Source organism: Alosa alosa, chromosome 5, assembly GCF_017589495.1.
Source record: "Alosa alosa isolate M-15738 ecotype Scorff River chromosome 5, AALO_Geno_1.1, whole genome shotgun sequence".
Classification (NCBI taxonomy): domain Eukaryota; kingdom Metazoa; phylum Chordata; class Actinopteri; order Clupeiformes; family Clupeidae; genus Alosa; species Alosa alosa.
In genome coordinates, this window is record NC_063193.1 from 1625055 (window position 1) to 1646537 (window position 21483).

General features: G+C 39.6%; 1 protein-coding gene across 5 annotated transcripts in view; it reads left to right on the plus strand.

The window, feature by feature from the left end:
* Window positions 1-21483, plus strand: part of mfsd10 (major facilitator superfamily domain containing 10) — a 47478-nt gene that overhangs the window by 24656 nt on the left and 1339 nt on the right. For 4 of the 5 annotated variants that reach the window (XM_048243147.1, XM_048243148.1, XM_048243149.1 and 1 more), the window contains exons 7-13: window positions 1814-1922; window positions 2155-2266; window positions 8004-8112; window positions 8278-8368; window positions 9938-9985; window positions 10422-10511; window positions 13316-13430. In XM_048243147.1, coding sequence (XP_048099104.1) covers window positions 1814-1922; window positions 2155-2266; window positions 8004-8112; window positions 8278-8368; window positions 9938-9985; window positions 10422-10511; window positions 13316-13430 — 674 coding nt within the window. The remainder of the gene's footprint in view (window positions 1-1813; window positions 1923-2154; window positions 2267-8003; window positions 8113-8277; window positions 8369-9937; window positions 9986-10421; window positions 10512-13315; window positions 13431-21483) is intronic. The other variant, XM_048243151.1, reaches the window with a different exon arrangement.

Genomic DNA, 21483 nt, shown 5'->3' on the forward strand with positions numbered 1-21483 from the left:
ACACTGGACTGTGTTTTGAACGACTGAACTTGCTATTTTCGAACAACAATGCTTTTCTACAGTTGTGAGTGTCGTTATTTTAACAAAAGCTGTGTCGTACCATGGTGGTTTAGCAACGACTAAGCTACCCTTTCTAAAAAAGAAGCTTAGAGTGGTAGAGAAAACCAAGAATTTCAAGTTGTTCCAAACATTCATAAGGGATGTTCAGACTACAGTAGGCCTTCTAACAGTGTTGTAGTTCATCAACTGGATGTGTTTTCCCTGCGTTCATTAGGGAAACATTAGGCTGCACTCAGGCTATGACCGTATTGGCAAGCATTTATAATCGTGCCAATGGATTAGAGCTGGGTGGAGCATATGATGAATAGGTGAATGTGCGACCTGAAAGAAAAAACTGTCAGATTAAATGCACTTGAAGTAAATAGTGGCGAATGAAACACACATAGGACCCTATTTTGCACCCTGGCGAATGGCGTAAAACAAGTTTTCCACCCGGCGCAAAGTTTTTCAACTCAAATTATTTTCTTATTTTGCACGTCTATTTTTTAAATAATGTGCCCAGGGGTGTGGTAACTAACAACCTAGGAAGTGGCCTAGCGCATTGTCTAAAATCGCTATTGTACACTACCTAAAATGCATTTCGCCACTGACCAAGAGAAAACTGGTCAGAAATCTATGGCGAGTTGTTTATATGTTATTTGGTTTTAATTTTTTTATTCGACCCTTTTCGTTCTAAAATATGATACAGCTTTGCACCAAACATAAAAAAAAAAAAAGTCAGGATAACACAATAAAGTCCTGGGGCTTATTTCCATTTTAAGAGCGTATTGTCAACAGTCATATTGGCGGGTGCACAACACACCATCCTTCTATCATCCATGAACGCGAACCAGCGTACGTCAATGCAAAACATTACAAATTACACAATTACAATGGGAGATATAATAAGAATAAAGATATAATGAAATACATTACAAATTACACGATGAGTAGTTATTCACCATCATTTGCAAATTGGTAATGAAGGTCAAAAGTGATTAGAGGAGAGGTGAGACACACATATGGAGCACAGCAGAAGATGCACTGTCACAAGATAAAAGCAACTACTCCTGTTTTCGATAGTAATCCATTGTCAGTCAATAGTGAAAGTAACTTACTGTGTATAACTGTTTTGTCTTTGTTTAGACTGACACCACAGTGAAGTTAGTTTCACTTTGCCAATGAGTTCAAATAATAGACTAGTGCAAATGCGTGAAAGCTATACTATGCTAGGTTTTAGTAATGGTTAGCATGGTTTAGTGGAATGACTGTTCCATACGGTCTCACAAGCAGACTCCATGCGCTTTAGACTGTCCTAATAGGGCCCTTGAAGTAAATGGTGTTGGAATTGTATGAGGTTGAAATAAAAGGTTCCTTCACAATGAAAATGCCATGGAATGCAAATGTAGCATGTTCAATTAATAAATCCATTAGATTTAGATTAAATTGTACTTTAAATTAATTTAAATGTAACTTCACTGTTCATTGTATTTCATTGTCACTGAGGACTACAGTGACAGAGGTTTTGACATTGCTACAGATCATGAGGGTGAAGCAGCACAAACTGACAATTGCAAATTCAAAGTCTTACTCTATAATTCAAATACAATTATTTAATGAGCTCCAGGTTTCTCAGTGAGGTGATCATTCCACAACCTGAATTTTTATCACACTTTTCAGTTTCCGAAGTATCTACCAATCTAGATTCAAACTATTTCATTTTTGTAAAGATTATTGTGAGGTTTGTGAATTAATGCTTTCTACTTTGACATAGGTTAATGACATTAACTCAGTGGTTCAGGGGCCTGGAGACCTTCTTAACCCAGTGGCACTTTTCAACTTCACAGCCATTACAAGGACAGATGTTTCATCCTCAGTCCAGAGTAAGACAAAATATATTGTATATTGCAGTCTAAAAATGATCAACATATTATCAGATACTGTAATAGTTAGGGGCTATGTAGAGATGTGCTATGTAGAGATGTGTGAGAAAAGGTCTTAAGAGTATCAATTCTTCAGTCAGACCTTTGAAAGGAGGTAATTGGAGGATTACTGTTATTGCCTGATACATACAGTATATAGATTTACACTTTTCTTGTGTTTGGTATTCAACAGAAATGAAGAACCTTAAAGTTTTGGGCATGGTGTACTTCACATACCTATTTCTGTTCTCTGGACTGGAATTCACGCTGAGTTTTTTAACGCACCAGCGTTTTGGATTCTCCAGGTAAGAACTCAAATTTATTGATACTTATTTATTCATAATAGTTTGTTCTTTAAAATTACTTGATAGCAACCCTGTACTTGTACAATATGGACATAATTTGGCCTGCCTAATCAAAAAGTAAGGTCATTTTGTAGTTGATAATTCAATGTGCAATTTTCATGCAATTTGAAAATACATTTTCCAGTGAGGTTTATACCAAATATCAGAAACTCAGATGATCTCTGAGAAGGATCTAATCACATCCTCTTGTTGAACGATAACATTGATTCTGACAGTGATTTAGCGATTAGCAAATAGGTATCTACTAGAGGGTGTAAAGATTAACCGATACATATCGGTATCCGTTTTTAACGTGTAAGATACGGCTACATCGATATGTGAAGCCCCGTATCGGAATAAAACTGAAATGAACTGGTCGTTATAATGATTTACTTGTTACGAATAGGTTCACAATCTTTTCTGCTCACTCAGACTCTCATTTACGTTGCAAGCAGCGCGTTCATCCCACTTCCTGTTTTGAAACTACACGTGGCACGGATTTGTGGGTAATGCAGTTCGTTTTGGGCGACATTCATTGCCCAAAGTTGTCAAAGGACTTCATTACCCATACATCTACTGCAACTTAAGCACGTGACAACTCGCACTCGGTCGTTTGTTTGACAGTTTTTACTCTTGTTTTTCAAAGTCAAAGTCTGCTTTATTGTCAATTTCTTCACATGTCAAGACATACAAAGAGATCGAAATTACGTTTCCCACTATCCCACGGTGGAGACAAGACATATTTTAACCAATTAGGTCCACAGACAAACGTAATATTCAAGTAAACAATATAAAAAGTAAATAAGAAGGCACATACAATGAAGAAATAAGAGCAGCAAAATTTGGTTGCAATTGTGCATACAGTAGACCGTCAATATAATAGTGCAAAAGTCAGACCAATAAATGGCTGAGGTAGTTCTGTTTGACCTAAGTATGCAAGTGGCATAGTGGTGCAAGTTATGTAAGAGCAGCAGAAGTGTGTTCAGAAGTGTTTTCAGGACAACAACAACAAGTTGCAAAGTGTGCAAGTGTACAAGTGGAGTAGTGCAAGGCAGCCATTGTGGGTCCAAAAGTCCAGGATGTTATGTGGCTGAGGGTGGAGGGGGGAGAGAGTTCAGCATCCTAACAGCCTGGTGTATGAAGCTGTTGGTGAGTCTGGTGGTGCGGGAGCGCAGGCTTCTGTACCTCTTCCCAGAGGGCAGTGGATCAAACAAATTGTGAGCGGGGTGACTTGAATCACTCACAATTGTGGTTGCCTTGCGAGTAAATGTAAATGTCCTTCAGGGAGGGGAGGGAGGCACCAATAATCCTTCCAGCTGTGTTCACTATGCGCTGCAGGGATGCAGAATGCTTTCCATTCTTCAACTGCATCGAACTGCATTGAATCGCATCGCATCGAATCGTACTGAATCGTTTTTTTATGAACATGTATCTTTTCTTGTATCGAATTGTGCCCATGTATCTAGATGTGAATCGTATCGTCTTTAACGAGAGATTCACACCCCCAGTATCTACAGTATATACTGTTAATGTGCATTTTAAATTCCGTTTTTATCTGTAAATTATTGTTTTGGACAAAAGCATATGAAAATAGACAAGTTTGATCACAACCATCCCTACTGATTTGGGTATCCAACTTAATCGGTGGTCCAAATAGATATCACTGTTTTAAGTATAGCCTATACACCTACAGTTAGGGCTGGGCGATATATCTGTATTACGACTACGACCGATACATTTTTGAAAATGATATGTAGTTGAGACAATATCGTAATACCGGTATAATGTCAAATAATGGGCCATTTTATCAAAGCCACTTGCTCTTCTGTGTTCAGACCATTCAGATAGCCGCAGCTCTGCTCAACTGGCCCCTTTTTGTGTGCACGTTCTCCCTCGCAGCACTACAAACTTTCAAACATGATGACACGGAGTCAGATTTTGTTTACCTTGATCAGAGGTTGGTGCTGATGCCTATTCCGTCGGCACATCAACGGCTAGACCGAGAATTCTAGTTGTGAAATCAAAATTCCACTGGAGCTCCAAGCGGTTTTGTACACGCAGATTTAAAGGGAAACTTGGCAGGATTTCCCCCTCTGCTGGAGAAATTGTGCATTATGCTATTTCAAATTGTGGGAAAAGGTAACGATAAAGCACATGGATTTGTTTACAAGCTAGCTTAACGGTTAGCATAAGTTTGGCAGAACCATGTGGATGTTATGAGGTAAGAAACACGATTTAAAAACGAAGTTTCTTGTTTCTCACTTCTCTTTCGGGACGGTAAGTCTTAATGTTTGCAAGGTTGGTTTTCCGCCTGGGGACGCGTAGGGCGGGGGAAAGTCACCATTTTCACCGAACAGGTCATTTAACCATCCGAATGATTTCTAAACGGGTTTATTACGTTGAAATAGTTGCCAAGTGTCCCTTTAAGTTACAACACTGTTTAGCAGCTACAGCTCTTCGACTCTAGGTAAAATGTCATTTTGGTACATAGCCTAGCTAATTTAAATACACTGATGAATGCTTGCGTTTAGCGATATACAGTAGCAGATCTAAAGTCCTCAGGGAGACAACCTACACGCTGATTTTATTAAGAGGATATGAACGCGACTCGCGAGCAGTTAGGGCATCATTTTTTATGATTCCTGAAACCCCATTCAATCGTGCATAGGGATTTTTCTTACTTAACCGAACATGCAAAATGAACGCACACAAAACGACGGTAGCGTCTATCACACTCTTGATGAGTGACTCAGTTACGTTGTTTAAGTAGCCTAATTGTTTAAAACTATTTTTGTTGTTGATAGCAACATGTCTAGGCCATCATAGTTTACATTTGCTTGTCATTTAGGCCCTATCAAACCCTTACGGGTAAAAAACTGCATTGTGTGACAAAACTGCAGGCTTTTTCAATATTGTTGTGCCCAAAAATAGCCGATTGCATTGTGCAGTACAATGTAGGCCTGCGTTGTCAGTCAGGGTCAACTTTTGGTCTTTTGTTATTTGCACAGCTTTATCAGAGCAACTGGAGCCTATGCCTATTGTAGGCCTATGTTATTGTTTACACTTTTTTGCACATTTATGTTAGAGCAGTCTAAAATGAATATAATTAAAACTGGCTGTGTTGTCATAATTGTTGTGTTGAGTGAATATATGAAGCACTTCGCTCTTTCTGTTTGAAATATCAATATCGTATCGTATATCGCCAATCAGCCCCAAAATATCGGGATATCAGTTTTGGTCCATATCGCCCAGCCCTACCTACAGTGTACTTTTATACATTTACTCTTTCATGGCAAAGTGAAAGCATATTTCTACAAAGTAATGTTAGGAATCAGGAACAGAGTTAGAACAGAGTATCAGGAACAGAGTTTATTTACAATGATGCGCATCAAGCGAGAGACAGCATGACTTCACCTAAAGATCCATCAGCTGCTCTCACTAGACAAATAGTTTGGGTTTAAGTATCCTTCCAGGCTGACGGGAGATGGCGTTGGTCATCCCATCTCACGTGAACTACACTGAATCAGACTCTGATTAGTGACAACCTGGCAATCCGAAGCAGGTGGCTACTGACGCAGCCATGCAGAACAGTGAAATGCTGCAAAGTCATAATATTCCCGCTTATCTAAATACATAGTCACACAGATATACACAGGGACAGTACAGATATCATACAGTCATTACATAGAATCATACTTTTAGTATCAAAGTGACCCACTGATGAGAAATGCAGAACATATTGGACATCATGCAGAACATTAAACCACATATTGGAATATTGGACATGTTCTATTCCACTTTCTCTCAACAGCAACTATTGTCCAAGTTCTTCACCAGTCAAAGCATTTTTGGCGAGTGGAGAAGCTCATATTAAATATCGACTGAAGTTCATCCAAAGGAAATCCTTGACGACAATCTGATTCAGTCTGCTAGAAAAATATTTATTTTCCAGCAAGATAATGACCTGAAGCAGACAGTGAAAATGATACAGAAATGGTTTAGAACAATGTAGATTTTCTTATGTGCCTAAAGGACCGTTCACACCAGGAACAATAACAATAACCATAACGATAAAAGCTTTCACACTGACCAATGATAAGCAAAGTCTCTCCTTGTGTTAATGAATGTGAAGGCTAAATGTGATTGGCTGTTAGCTTTTTTATCATTCTCAAAATCACTCTGAAAGCGATCCCCAATGATATTGTTCTTCATGTCATTATTATAGATAGATAGATAGATAGATAGATAGACAGACTTTATTGATCCCCAGGGGACATTCAAGGTCTCAGCAGCATACATACAAGACAAACACATTCTTTAACAGCAGAAGAGTAATTAAAGTATATAATATAAAAACACAACTAAGCAGTAAGGACAGTAGAAGATAAAGAATATGCTAAATATACTAAAATACAAATTATACTAACACTTAATACAATATATAAAAATATACTAAAATACAAATAACAAAATGACAAATTATACTAACACTTAATCTAAATCAATTCTAAAAACAGTATCCACATAGTGGTGATTAATAAATCAGAGGCGCTTGCAATGACTGAGGCAGGGACTGAGCCTGTGATTCTCTGTGCATAGTAAGGTATGGTAAGGTGCTCTGTGTGAATGAGTGTCATGGTGGTAGTGCAATGGTGATAGTGGTCATGGTGATAGTGCAAATGAGTAAGTCAACAGTGCAACAATGCAGAAATAAAGTAAAGTAAAGTCTATATCTATATATTTAACTATTTAAGAAAATGTATAAGTGTGGACACTATTGTTATAGTTTGTGTGAATTGTCATTCATATTAACAAGAACAATATGTTTTTCTTTGCTTCTGTCCAAAATGACACACATAACAATACAAAGTGATATTTAACAGTAAACAATTTAAGTTGGTAAGACTACATTAAGGAGAATAGCAATAATGAACAACAATGTTAATTCAATCAATAGCCTAATGAAAATAAATACCGTAATATACAATCCAATTATTGTTATGATTTTTATAGTTATCATTCTTGGTGTGAACCTTAAGACTGTAATCCAATAGAGAATTTTTGGCTGGACTTGAAAAGGGCTGTTAGCGCCCCATACTTGTGTAACCTGACAAAACTTGAGCAGTTTGCAAAGAAAAATGTAGTACAATTTCAGTACCCAGATGTGCAAGCAAGATGTACCCAGTACCCAGATGTGCAATCCACACAGACTCCATGTTTTAATTGCAGCCAAAGGTGCATCTACTGAATGTTGACTTGCAGGGGGTGAATATTTATGCAATCACCTATTTTGCAGTATGTCTTTTAAATAATTAACATTACATTGTAGAAATCTGCTTTCACTTTGACATTAAAGAGAGTTTTCTTTGTAAATTATTGAAAAAAGGCCAAATTGAATTGACCAAGATTCCATTTTTAAAAGCAATAAAAGGGGAAATATCCAAGGGGGGGTGTATATGTTTAGAAGCACTGTATATACGCTTAATTACTGTCATTTTTACCATCTGTGCGTCAGAATCAACATTACCCTCTGACGTTCGGCATAAACCGCGTTGCCAATTCTGGATATGCAAAGTGTAAATGCAGTCCTTCAGTTCATGTAAACCATGGCAATATGCAATTCATTAAATTTCCATCATAATTTGTAACCCCATATCTGAAATTACCTATTGATAAGAGAAGGCTGTGTTTTTTCTAGCATGGAACAGGGCAAGATGTTCTTCTTCATTGGTATTTCCATGGCACTCATTCAGGGGGGATGGGCCCGGAGGATCAAACCAGGGCATCAGATCAGGACAGTTCGTTTGGTACACTGCTATATGGGAATTATACCCACTCTTTGCTCTTTCTTAAACGACAGTGTATAGCATATATCAAATATCAATACATTATTTCATAGCTATACTGTAAATGTTGTAATATGACAGTAATTTGCATGATGAATATGACATAACATTTCAATACATCCGTAGGCTCTCATATCACTTATACCAGCTTTTCTGATCATTGGGATTGCTTGGAATATGCTGTTGCTGTACACAGGACTAATGTTTTACTCATTTGGTAAGTAGCCTACGGTTTAGTAGGGATCGACCAATTATCGGCCTGGCCGATTATTAGGGCCGATATTTAGCATTTTTATAATAATTAGTATCGGTCATTTTTTCCACTGATAAGCCGATATTGAAATGGATAAAGAATGAAACGCGCTACTTTGTCTGTAAAGCGTCTCTCACTCCCTGCATTTGCTACTCTGTGGTCAAGAGCATTGTCCCGCCCACTACATCGTCTGATTTGTTAGTTAGCACGAATGCAGCCAATCAGGATCGAAGACTGAACACAGACAAAGTTTAGGATTCTCACTGAGGTAGACTGTAGGACTGGGCTTCAGCTGTACGGAGCTATTTTTCGAAGGTAAGGAAGGTAGCCTACATTGCTGAAGTTGCAATGAAATCACAATCATCTACACTGAAGTTACAAAAACACCACTTTGTAAGCTATTGTCTCTTTGATCCGGATCAATAAGTAAAGCACCCACTTCCTTCAGTTAGCAAATTCCCGATTGATGCACGTTACTGATGCTGTTTACTAGTTAGCCTACAAACTCGGGTGCTGCGTGTCGGGAGTTCTCTGCCTCCGCCTCGTTCGTTAATTGTGAATAACGGGACACCACGGCGGACATAGTACAGACAAGTCCTAAATTATGCGATAGCGAACGTCAAAAAGTCTAATTGCTCCTTTTTGAAACGGACTGTCAGAAAAGACAACATGCACCCAGGGCCAGCCGTAATTTAATCCGACCTGAACTAAATCGCGTCCTGAGCGATTTAGTGTAGCTTGTAGCCTACACATGGACACACATTGCATACTTAAATAGCCTAAAGGCCCATTCACACCAAGAACGATAACTATAACGATAAAAGCGTTCACACTGAACAACGATAAACAAAGTCTCTCATTGTGTTAATAAATGTGAGGGCTAAAATTCGATGGGTTCTGATTGGCTATTAGCATTTTATCGTTGTGAAAATCGCTCTGAAAGTGATCCCCAACGATATCGTTCTTCATGTCGTTATCGTTATAGTTTATGTGTGAACGTAGTCATTCATATTAACGAGAACGATATTTATTTATAGTTATCGTTATCGTTTTTGGTGTGAATGGGCCTTAACACTTGCCATCACGCATGCACCTCTTCCTCTCCCTCTCTCGTGCACACACGATGGCAAAGCATCCTCTTTGTGACAGGTCCCTTAACAAGCACATAGCCCATTGTGTAGGCCTAGTCTATGAAAATAATAGCTAACACTTAGCTCTTGGATTAACATGACAGGATTTACACTTGCAAGTGATGCAAGTTGATAGACAATTGTGTATCAAAAGAAGAAAGAAAAGTTTGCACAATTAAATGCAAATTAATTAATATTAATTATTAATTATTATTACTACCTACCCCCCCTTTTTGACAACTGACATATCGGTTTTACATATCGGTTATCGGCCTCCTGTTTTGGTAATAATTGATATCGGTATCGGCCCTGAAAAAACCATATCGGTCGATCCCTACGGTTTAGTATGTGAATTGTATAATTATTTTCATGGACATACCTGACACATTCTTCTCTAAAACAGCTGCTGCGGTTGCTGTTCCTTGTCTGTCCACACAAGTTTCCGAGCATGGTAAGCACAACTTAGGTATTTGATTTTCAGCAGTTTGTGACAAATGGTCATTTATAGTTAGTGTTCCTGAATATTGTTGTTTGGGCACATTCCCATTGATATTGACCATTACTCCATTACCATCATAACACATGAACCTGGTTATGTGGTTAACAAACTGTATTGCTCAAAAAGTTGCCCCATGTACAGTATCATGTACTTGAATTTCCCCTGGGGATCAATAAAGTATCTATCTATCTATCTATCTATCTATCTATCTATCTATCTATCTATCTATCTATCTATCTATCTATTTATCTATCTATCTATCTATCACCACTTTCAGATTTCAGTGTTCATGCATTCTTTTTGTCTGGGTCAAAAGTCTGTTTTTGTTTCCCCTTGCTCTGATGCATAACTATTGATGTAAATGTCACAGTAAGTTTTATTTTGCTAGGTTCATCCAGACAAAAGGGTATGGTAATGGGCATCCTTCGCAGTCTGGGGGCACTTGCACGGGCATGCGGACCTATTGTTGCTTCATCTGGTATGTTCATACAGTTCAGCAACTTTAACTGTTTATTTAAATGCTGTTCAGTTTTCTGGAATAATTTACTGTAGGCCTACACACAAAGATAATTATGAAGGCAAAATTTGGTGGAGTAAGTATTCACATTCAGAATAGCATATCGTTTTGTACTGTATAAGCCATCTACGTGATTTTACTTTACAAATGAAAATCAATGAATCAGAAATAGTTGTGTTTATGGAGAGTAACGATGATAGATGACAATAGACAGCTGCTCTTAAAAAATAAGATCTTTAGGACATAGGTGGCTGCATATACTCTCGATATTTTCTTTTTTATTCAGGGATAAATTGACTGAGCATCAAGCTCACAGAAACTCTTAGATATATATCGTAAACGTGCTAATTACCAACCATTTCGTTCGAAAATTCTTAAAACAATTATGTTTTTTAATACTTCAAAATAACATTTGCTAAATGATCCTTACATTTTTCAGTAGCCATATGTGTGTAGATTTGAACAAAATCTAGTTTGGTTCTTACCGGGGCTTTTACTGCCTGAAATATCCGATTTTGTTTACCACGTTCGGAGGTTAGTGCTGGGCTGGTGGGTGCTTATTCCCAACCTTTCTCAGGCACATGTACGGTTAGCACGAGAATTCTCGTCGGCAAATCAAAATTCCACTGGAGCTCCAAGCGGATTTGTACAGCCTTTCAACACTTTTTACAGCTCTTCGAGTCACGGTAAAGTGTAATTTTGGTACATAATTACCAAATGGCGATGAAACAATATTTTGCATCCTTAAATAGATCTTAATTATTCCTCAAATGAAAGAATTCAAGTAAATCAAGTAGGAAAACGGTTCACCACCAGACCAGTGTAATTATTAATCAAGGGTCAGAGTGGTCCTTCTGAATCTAGAGAGGATAAGTTAACGTGGCCTAGTCCTCTTAACGGAACCATATGTACGATTGTGGCCAAAACTGGTACTGCAATCACTTTCAAATTACTGTACAGCGGTGTATCCCCTCCTCCTCCCCCCTGACTTGAGGTTGCCAACCCAGATGCCGAAACACTACTGACTTCGTGATTAGTAGATAGGTGGAGGGTGGCGCATCAGGCCAAAACACAACATGACAAAACACAACATCAACATCAGTTGAGGGCTGCAACTTTTTAAATGACAATATTCTGGCCGGACTACTGTTGTCAGTGATATAAGTATTTGAAATGAACATGATTTCTTAATGTCTAGTGACATATCAGGGCCATTTTATGATTAATTAAAATACATGTCTTACATACGGTTCCTTTAAGCCTATTTCTTGTATTCAGCTATACCACCAAGCCCCCCGAAACATCCATGTGCCCTCATGTTTTATTACCACTACATCCCTACTATGTGATGCTTATGGCCATAGTGTAAGAAACTTGATACTCAATAATGACAACTTGGCACACCTTAAAACTACAATGAAGATATACCTGTACTCTTTGGTACAGGTGGAGATGTAGACTGGCTCTCCAGTTGTTGCAGTTCACTCCTCTCTGCTTCAAAGTCATTTCTGAACTTATTTAGCTGGATGTGCATACTCCTCCTGAGGAGCTGAGGCAAGGTCAGACCCTTCTTTAAGATATCCGTCAGATGCTTAGGCCCTGGATTTTGTCTCTCTTTCCCTTGATCTCCTCCAGGTCTTCTCTGGGTAGCCTCCAATACGTCTAAACCTGTTTTCCTCCTCTTTGGCAGCGTCTCTGTTCCACTGCTGCCACCAAATGTAAACAACCAAGATGTATCACCCTATTGTCACGCCCGGCTTTGCCGTGCTGGGTGTGCTCACTACCCCATTTGAGATAATATGTTTGGCGGTCTCTCTCCCCCCAGTCTGAAGGGGGAGCTGTCTGTTCAGGCCATCAAGTCTAGACAGCAGTTGATTGGCGGGACTGTTCAAAAACCATCTCTGCCACTGCCATGCACAGCTCTGTTTGACTGGGCTTACCTCTGGCCTCCATGCTGGCGGCAGCCTCATCCTTTTTGCCTTTTTGCATTACACATAGTCTACACTTTACTGATCTGCACTACACTTTTGATTAGCTTTCTCTTGCTTCTCATTTACTGACTTGATACACTTGTTTATGTTAATTATGTTTTCATGGTATAAGTTAATGCTTTAATTTAATTGATTAAATTGATTGATAATTGATTATTAACTGGGGTGATATTAAATTATGAATATTAAAACTGACATTTTTTTATGGTCTTGGTCTCGACTCGGTCTCGACTCCTAAAGGACTCTGTCTCGACTCGGTCTCGACCCTTCAAAGACTCGGTCTTGACTCGGACTCGGCATAGGCGGTCTCGTCCCCATCACTACCCTATGTCATTGCTACTTGTGAGCCAGGTGGCCATGACATATGGGGGCTCGTCCGACCATTTTGAACCTGAATTGTGAGTAGGCTACTATAATTCGGACTTTCGGAGGTCTTTTGTGTAGGCCTAGTTGCGTGAGTAGTGCTACATCATTGATTCACGTTTTTGTGAATGGAATGCACCGGTGATCAGCGGGTGGTGGGCCTAGTAGCCTAAACAGCTGGCACGCGCTGTGTTTGTTTGTTGGGGAGTTCCACATCGACTGTGCAGTTCATGTGCTGAATGTTACTTTAGGACGGTGATCGCTAAAGTTAGTTTTGGTTCTGGCAAAGAGTATTTGCGCAGATTAGAGCAATTTAGCCAACCATTTTGTTTTCTTATTTTAAGTGGCAAAGTGTGTTTGTACTTACGTTAAGGGATAGCACTTTACGGAGCCTGTTTTATCCCCAATTAGTGCGCTTCGGCGTTGTGGGTTTAGGCTGCTGGTCACTGAAGTCCGAACGAGGGCACCGCCGTGGAGCACCGGCTGGATTGACTTTTGTCGGGACAGTACGATTCCATCGGTATGGGTGAGTAAATTAGCCTTGTTCTTGGGCTTAGTGTGAAGATAGGGGGTAAATGTTTAGGGGGAAGCTCCGTTGCTGTCTTGTTGACGTGAACTGCATTCCGCTTTGCCCGATTGAAATTTGTGTGGTTGGAATTGTTTAGTAGGCTAACCCAAAAGACGTGGAGGTATAGGCCTAGTTTTTGTTTGTTTGGCCAGTTGTATTAATATTGGGGGTTTATTTGTAGACCCGGTTTGGATTGTTGATTGGTGACTTGTAATTCCAATTGCAATAATGAGTACACTTGATGCGTTTTTGTCTGCTCCTTCAGTGGCCTTGCTTGCGGCGTTAAAATGTCAAACAATTGCAGAGTGTGGCCAAGCACTATGCAATTGAATTGACATTGCCGAAGGGAGCTAAGAAGCATCAGCTGCTTGATTTCATTCGTGCGTACTTGGTTGACAAGAACGTGTTGCCTGACGAGAAATTGCCAGAGCGCAGTAGTCAGGGAGCGTCGGGTTCAGATAGTGAGCACACTCCAGATAGTGAGCCCACTCAGAGTTTGAATGTAGACACACAGCCAAAATCCAGTGTATTAACGTTTGAACAACAAGTCGAATTGTTAAAACTGTAACATGATTTGCAAGTAAAACAAAAGACTTTGTAATTAGAACAAGAATTGGCAAGGACGAATTGGTTCAAAAAAGGCTGGATAATGAATTGGACCGTAAAAGATTAGAGGCTGCACAGAAAGACAAAGATCGCGAATTGGAATGGGAGAGGCTTAAAAATTTAGAGCAGGATCGTGAAATTGAACGCACTAGGCTGCAATTAGTAGCTAATGGCAAACTTGGTAGATCGCAACAGTCTGGCCTGGCCGGTATGATTAAGTTCCTGCCTAAGTTTAATGAGCATGATCCAGATGTGTTTTTTTCGTTATTTGAGAATATTGCTACGGAGCAAAATTGGAGTGATGAGGATAAAATTGTTTTATTACAAACTGCGTTAATTGGCCGTGCTCAGAAGGCATTTGTTGCTTTATCGTCCTCTGAAAAGAAGATATATCGATGCGTCAAGGCAGCAGTGTTAAAGTGTTATGAGTTAATTCCTGAAGCTTTTAGACAGCGTTTTCGATCTTGGAAGAAGTCAGATAAGCAAACATTTGCTGAATGGGCTAGGGACTTGACCAGCTTCTTTCATCATTGGCTTACAGCTGAAGAGGTCGATTCTTTTGATGAATTGTGTGATCTTATGATATTAGAACAACTTAAGAACACTTTGCCTGATCGCATAGCCACCTACATTAGCGAACATCACGTCAGAACAGCAGCAGATGCCGCTGTTCTGGCTGATGATTATTCTCTCATACACAAAACTCCAGCTCGTGATTTTAGTCCGCGTTCTAACAACCACAAAGAACGTCGCTATAGTGTTACGGACACAAATGGGAATTCCAATTCAGTCGCACATGGTAAACTATCAGACTTCGATCCTAAAAAAGACTAACTATTGTTTTGGAAAAGACCATTGGAAAAGAAATTGCCCGGTATTATTGGAGCGCCGGTCTAGAGAAAGTTTAGCCAGTGAGGGCGAAAGTCCTCACAATTGACCAATTCCCACATCCTGTCACTAAGACAGATTTGATGCACTTTCTTGGTCGGGTGTTTTTGGAGTACTTCTTGCATTGGGCTCTCTTTCTTCAGCCTTATAACCTGTCTATTGGGCAAATCAAGGGGTCCGAGAATGTTATGGCCGATGCCTTGTCGCGTGCTGTTGATGACTGTTAAGGGGTGGCTATCTCTTCTCCTGTCTCTGGTTCTTTCCTCCTGTCTCCTGTCTTTCCATTCTTAAATTGCTATCCAGGCGCCAGGATTTGCTGGGTGGGAAGGAGGAGGTGGGGGGTGAGAATTAGGTGGGCTAGGGGTTGAGTTTGGTCATTTCTAGTGGTGGCTGTTGTATTGTGGGTGAAGGGTGATGAGAGTTTGCTTTAGCCGAACATTAGTCTTTCAGGTTAACTGGTTAAAAAGGGTAATGGGTTTAGTCATTTTGTAATTTTGGGTCTAGTTTGTTATTGGGTTTCTTTCTTTTTTTAGTATTGATTATGGGAAATGGTGTAATGGGTGGAATTTAGTTTTACAGAGTCCCTGTCTTGTGGGGGGAGTGATGTCACGCCCGGCTTTGCCGTGCTGGGTGTGCTCACTACCCCATTTGAGATAATATGTTTGGCGGTCTCTCTCCCCCCAGTCTGAAGGGGGAGCTGTCTGTTCAGGCCATCAAGTCTAGACAGCAGTTGATTGGCGGGACTGTTCAAAAACCATCTCTGCCACTCTCTGCCATGCACAGCTCTGTTTGACTGGGCTTACCTCTGGCCTCCATGCTGGCGGCAGCCTCATCCTTTTTGCCTTTTTGCATTACACATAGTCTACACTTTACTGATCTGCACTACACTTTTGATTAGCTTTCTCTTGCTTCTCATTTACTGACTTGATACACTTGTTTGTTAATTATGTTTTCATGGTATAAGTTAATGCTTTAATAAATTATTTTGGATTTAACTTAACAAACGGTGTGGTCTCCCCTATGTCATTGCTACTGTGAGCCAGGTGGCCATGACACTATGTATTGGGATGAGGGCTAATTGGAATAGGTGGTGAAGGCATTCCATTCCAAGAAATGGCATTCCAAGTTACAGAAATATACCATAGATAAAGTGTTTGGAGACCTTAAGTTGAACTTAAAATTGGACAGGTCTCAGCCTTGTTTTCGGACAAAAAATGATATAATCTCAGGTCAAATTTTGCTTTATGGGCAAACTGTGTCCATATTCATAATCTTTGAAATCAAGGAAAGATGGATACATAAGAAAAGTCTTTTTGATATATGGATGTGTGTGTGCGCGTGCTTCAGGTGTCCAAAGTGTCTCCCACTGTTGCGGGGCAATGGAATTCCAACTAAATTCTGCTGGAAGTGCAAGGCGGTGAAAAGGGAGATTTCATCTTCTAATACCTCCATTGACCTTGATGCCAATAGTGTGCAAAGCTGTCTTGACAATCACCATTTTCATGAGGTAGTCATCTGGGGCTGGTTCCACCAACTGGTCTTTGTTATGCCTGGTTCTAACTGCTAAGTTGGTCTTTGTTAAGACCAGTCTTAAGAATTAAACTTATATCGGTTGCACCAACACTACAGACAAAGACCAACAGGCGTAGCAATGACCAGTTGGAGCAACTGGCCCCTGGAATGTATGATTGAAAGAAAAGCAGCAAAGCACTGCTCAACATAGACCTAAGTTCGCCTACAAAAAAAACAGGGTTCCCGCGAGTCCTTAAAAAGTCTTAAATACAACTTTCGGTTTTTAAGGCCTAAAAAAAGTCTTAAATTGTCTGGAATGTCTTGAATTTTCAAAAAGGAGGTATTAAATTTGTGTATGGGACCGCCAGCGAGTGTGAGAGCGAGTGAAATGTCTCCATCTATACTGACTATAAGGCTACTGAAGGAAGTGTAGTGGTTGCAGAGTGAAGATGTTTTCACGGGTGCCGTAAAGGTGTGAAAATGGTAAGAATATGTAAAAATATGCCTTAAGTTTTCGTGGTATATAGCCGAGGCCGGAGAGATATATAGGCCTAGGTAGCCTATGCGAGTGGTAGAGTGAGCGGGAGAAAGCTGGGTAAGCCAGTTAGCGATAGGGTGGCCATACGTTCGGATTTAGGCCGGACAGTTTTAAAGTCCTGTCCAGCGCAGCCTCAAGCCGGACGCTCCTTTTTGGAGTTGCGCTGGGCTTCTAGAATCTTTGCTCAGACGCAGCATCGTTTTACAAACTATGGACGTGAAGACTGCTGGTCAAATTATGCATGGTGCTTCTGTCACTCATCTGATAATTTGCTGCGCAATTTATTAAGGAACCACGGACTGACAGAAAAAACGTTTTCTCAATCAGGAGAAAATACACATTAAGTTGATCTGTTTGCATCTCTCCAGCGTGTTTTGCTGGCCTAGCCTAAGTAAATATCTGTCTAAGTTAGCTGCAGCTTGCTTGCCAGCCTTTCCCAGTACTTCACAAAAGTTGTGAAATATAACCGCATATTTTTTTTTGAATGTCGGCGACTGGCTACATAAAAAAAAAAACGCATCTGTAAGTGTATTCATAATATGTGCGTGCTAGTGATGAAACCAGCAGTTTTTCAGTAGGAACATGCGAGGAGGGGGTTTAACTTTTCCCATACATTTTTTTTACAATGTTTGTCAATCTTTGGTTGGTTTAAATACAACTGGTGTGCAAAATGTAAATTAGTGGATTACCTTTGATTTGCTGTGCTATGGGACAAGTTAATAGGCCTATTACAATATTTAAATAGCAAAGTCTACCTTTGAAAAAACTATTGAAGGGAATCCAGTCCAGCCTAGGCTACTACAGACACAAGTGAAGAACAGTCAGCCTCAGCCAGTAGCACAACCAAATATGTACAGCCAGCTTCAAAAGAAGCAGCCCAGACCCTAAAATTGGGCATTCATAGCTATGAAGGTAATTCACACACAATTATTTTCTTTCACCAAAATATATTTGGTAACTTCTGTAGACATCCCAAATGGGGTGGGTGTTAAAATTAGTAGAAAAAAAAACTATTGCATAAAACAGTTTTAAGTTGTATCTTTTTTGCCATGGTATAGTCTTAATTTTTCCATTTAGAGGTCTTGAAAAGGTCTTAAAAGTCTTTAAATTTGCACTTGGAAAATGTGCAGATACCCTGCAAAAAAGAACAAAAACGGCTATCTTTGCCCATATAAGGAGATACGGTTGTTAATTGAAGCTAACTACTAGGGGTGGGCAATATATATCGTCTGCGATAATATCGTGATTGTTGTTTTAACAATGTGCAAATTGACATTATCGAGTTTTTAAGGCGAGACACTACAGGTGAATAGGGTAAAATTTTAAAATAATAGGACATCACCATGAAACTTCCTCAGTTGATTACTTACACAAGTATGAACAAAAAATGTATTTGAAGTTTTTGAAATTCGAATGTCTAATTATGCAAATTACGCCTTATTAAATATGCGCACATTTGCATATATTTTCGGTAGATAGATCTGAACATATGATAAAGCCAGGTACAAAATTATTTTGTTTGCATACAAGATAAAAATAAAATTACAGAGGGATTTCAGGATATCTGCTTTCATTACCTAGGAAATCCATACTGTCCATAGCCTTAAAAAAAATCGATTTTTGCCATATATTTTTGATTAAAATGTCACATAAATCAGGCCAGGGTTACAAAGGAAGTGTCCATATTTGGATAGCACAACGTCATGCAGGAAAAACCGAGCTTTCCAATGGTACTACACATGTTATGTTTTGTAGCACAGTCACGGTAGAGCATGAAACGTTAGAAGACTAACTTTTGGTGAATTTCGGAGAAATATACAGGCGCGAGTAGACAAAATGTAATGAAATAAACACCTAAATGTGTAAATCGGGCTTTGTTGTTGTAGTAGTGTGAAAGAATACATGCTAAGGTAGCAAATTAGCCCAAAATCTCGAAATTGACCAGTGCATGAAAAAACGATGTTTTCACCTGCCGTGTCTCGCCTTAAATTACTTATGGGGGAAAAACACTCGAAATCACGCATTGAAGACTCATACATTCCCAGGATGTATGCGGGAGAAGCCCCTGGCTGCAGCAGAGCAAGTGTCACGTGATCACTAGTGGGTCACAACCTACAACGTTGTCCCACGCACGCCTAATCAGTGTTGCCAATTTAGCGACTTTGTTGCTAGATTTAGCGACTTTTGGCCGTCTCTGGCGACTGAAAAGTGTATCTAGCGACTGACAACAAATCTGGCGACTTTTTCGTGTATCTGGCGACTTTTGTTTTCTCTTTGCGTTATCCTTCGGTTTGCCCAGGCTGACTGCAGCAGCAGCTTAAAGCATGAGAAAAATCTTCTCGCAAAAATGGCAAACTGTTTCGTTGTTGAAACGTCATAAAATCTCCCCTCTCATGCCTGTTTCGTTAGTGAATTACATCGCGAATTTGCCCAAAGCGTTGCCCCATGATTATAAAAGGAATGACTGGCCTATAGTAGCCTATCAGCCCATTTTATTACAAGTAAGTAGATGTTCTATAGATCTAAGCTCAGACAACGCTCATTGGAAGGTGCAGCAACTTTGAGTGAAATTACAACAAGAGAGTCAACGAGACAAGAGCAATGACATGATGACAGGGAAACAGGGACACGCTTGCCAGCATCGTTCAACAGTTGAACAAAGGAAGTAGGCTACAACTTCATTCACAAGCAAAGCAGATAGTTAATCGAACATACATGTTAAGAAAAAATATCATTCGTTTAGGCTATTTAGGCCTCGCTTTAATGCCGTCAATGCAAGTGGATGCAGGACGGTAAACTACGTTTACCGATTATGCTAACCGTTAGCATCTCTATGGGATTTCTCATATACATTAGCCATAAGATAACGCATTAGTTTCTATTCTGTAACTTGGAATGCTAGCCTACATGATTGCTCTTAAACAAAACATAGAAGGAAATAACTGAGATGTAATCTGTCTGCTTAGTTTTACAGTGAATCCTATGTAAAGGTTGAAAGGAACTTCAGCTTCAGACTTTCTCTTGGGAAACTGTTAGGTCTATTCATCTTCTCTAATGTAGCTGAGACCATGTCATTGCCACACACACACACACACACACAAAGTGGGGGCAGAATTGGAAATGTGTCAGTGACAATGCATTGGTTGATTTGGTTAAAAAGTCACAGGTTAGTTTATTGGTTATTATTGTAATGATGCTATTCATAAATAATGAGCTGTAAAGTAACTCACTCAGACTTTAACAAAAAATATGTTTTAAAGGATATCGACTAATTATCGTTATCGTCAAAATCACAAAAAAGAGATTATTTTTTGTCCATATCGCCCACCCCTACTAACTACCTATGGCAAGTTGCATTGCAAGTTAGCTCTGGGGTGTCTAAGTGTGCAGCCTTCACTTACCGGAGATCACAGTATCCACTCGAAGGCAGAGGACAAAAGTGTGTTCAGGAAAACGTCTGCATTTCAGACTTTTTCATCCCCGTGAGTTTAACAGGTGCAATAATTCAAAATCCCCATGTTATTTTCCCATAGGAAAAATCGCCAGATACCGGCTGTCAAGTTTGGCAGCTTTTTTGTAGGCGAACTTCAGAGGTCTATTGTCCTTGTAGATGGTTACAATGGCAGCTTGCAGTGACCTCAGAGAGTTCTTTGCCATGAGGTGCCATGTTGAACTTCAAGTGATCAGTATGAGGGAGAGTGAGAGCGATAACACCAAATTTAACACACCTGCTCCCCATTCACACCTGCTCCCCATTAACACTAACGAGTCACATGACACCAGGGAGGGAAAATGTCCAATTGGGCCCAATTTGGACATTTTCACTTAAGCCCTCCTTACACTGACAGAGTTTGGAAAGATTTGCAAAGATTTGGAAACGATTTTTGAAAGACTACAGTCTCGGACCCTCTCACATCTAAAGACAAGTTTTAAGTCACAGACTATGATTTTGCAATGACTAGGGATCTTGCAGGGTCCCTATTTACAAGACTTACAAGAAATTTAAAGGAATTTACTAGATTCCTTTAAATTATTACCCATCGTGCAATAGATATCAACAGGAACTGAAATGATAGCCTACTAAACTCAGTCATATTTTCGTGTTTTTGCAGCATTGTTTCATGCGTAACATCCCTAACTGATATAGAGTTGTTCTGTCGCGTGGAAGAGCCGACTAAAGATGTATAAGAAACAAACTAACAAATTATCATATTCATGGGTTTCATCAGGTCCCTTGCTACAGCTGTCGCCTACTTTGCCCCTTCCTGTTTCGTGTTGGAGAGAAGTCACTATTGGTTTTATATTGTTTACGTCACTATTTGCATGAGCCACGACTAGAAAGACTTGTGATAATATCAAACATGTTTGATATTGTCGTAACGGCAAAACTAGAAAAAGACTGACTCAAAACCGCCAAGATTGGCACCTTACACTTAACGATCTAGTTGACGGAATTCCAGTGCAACT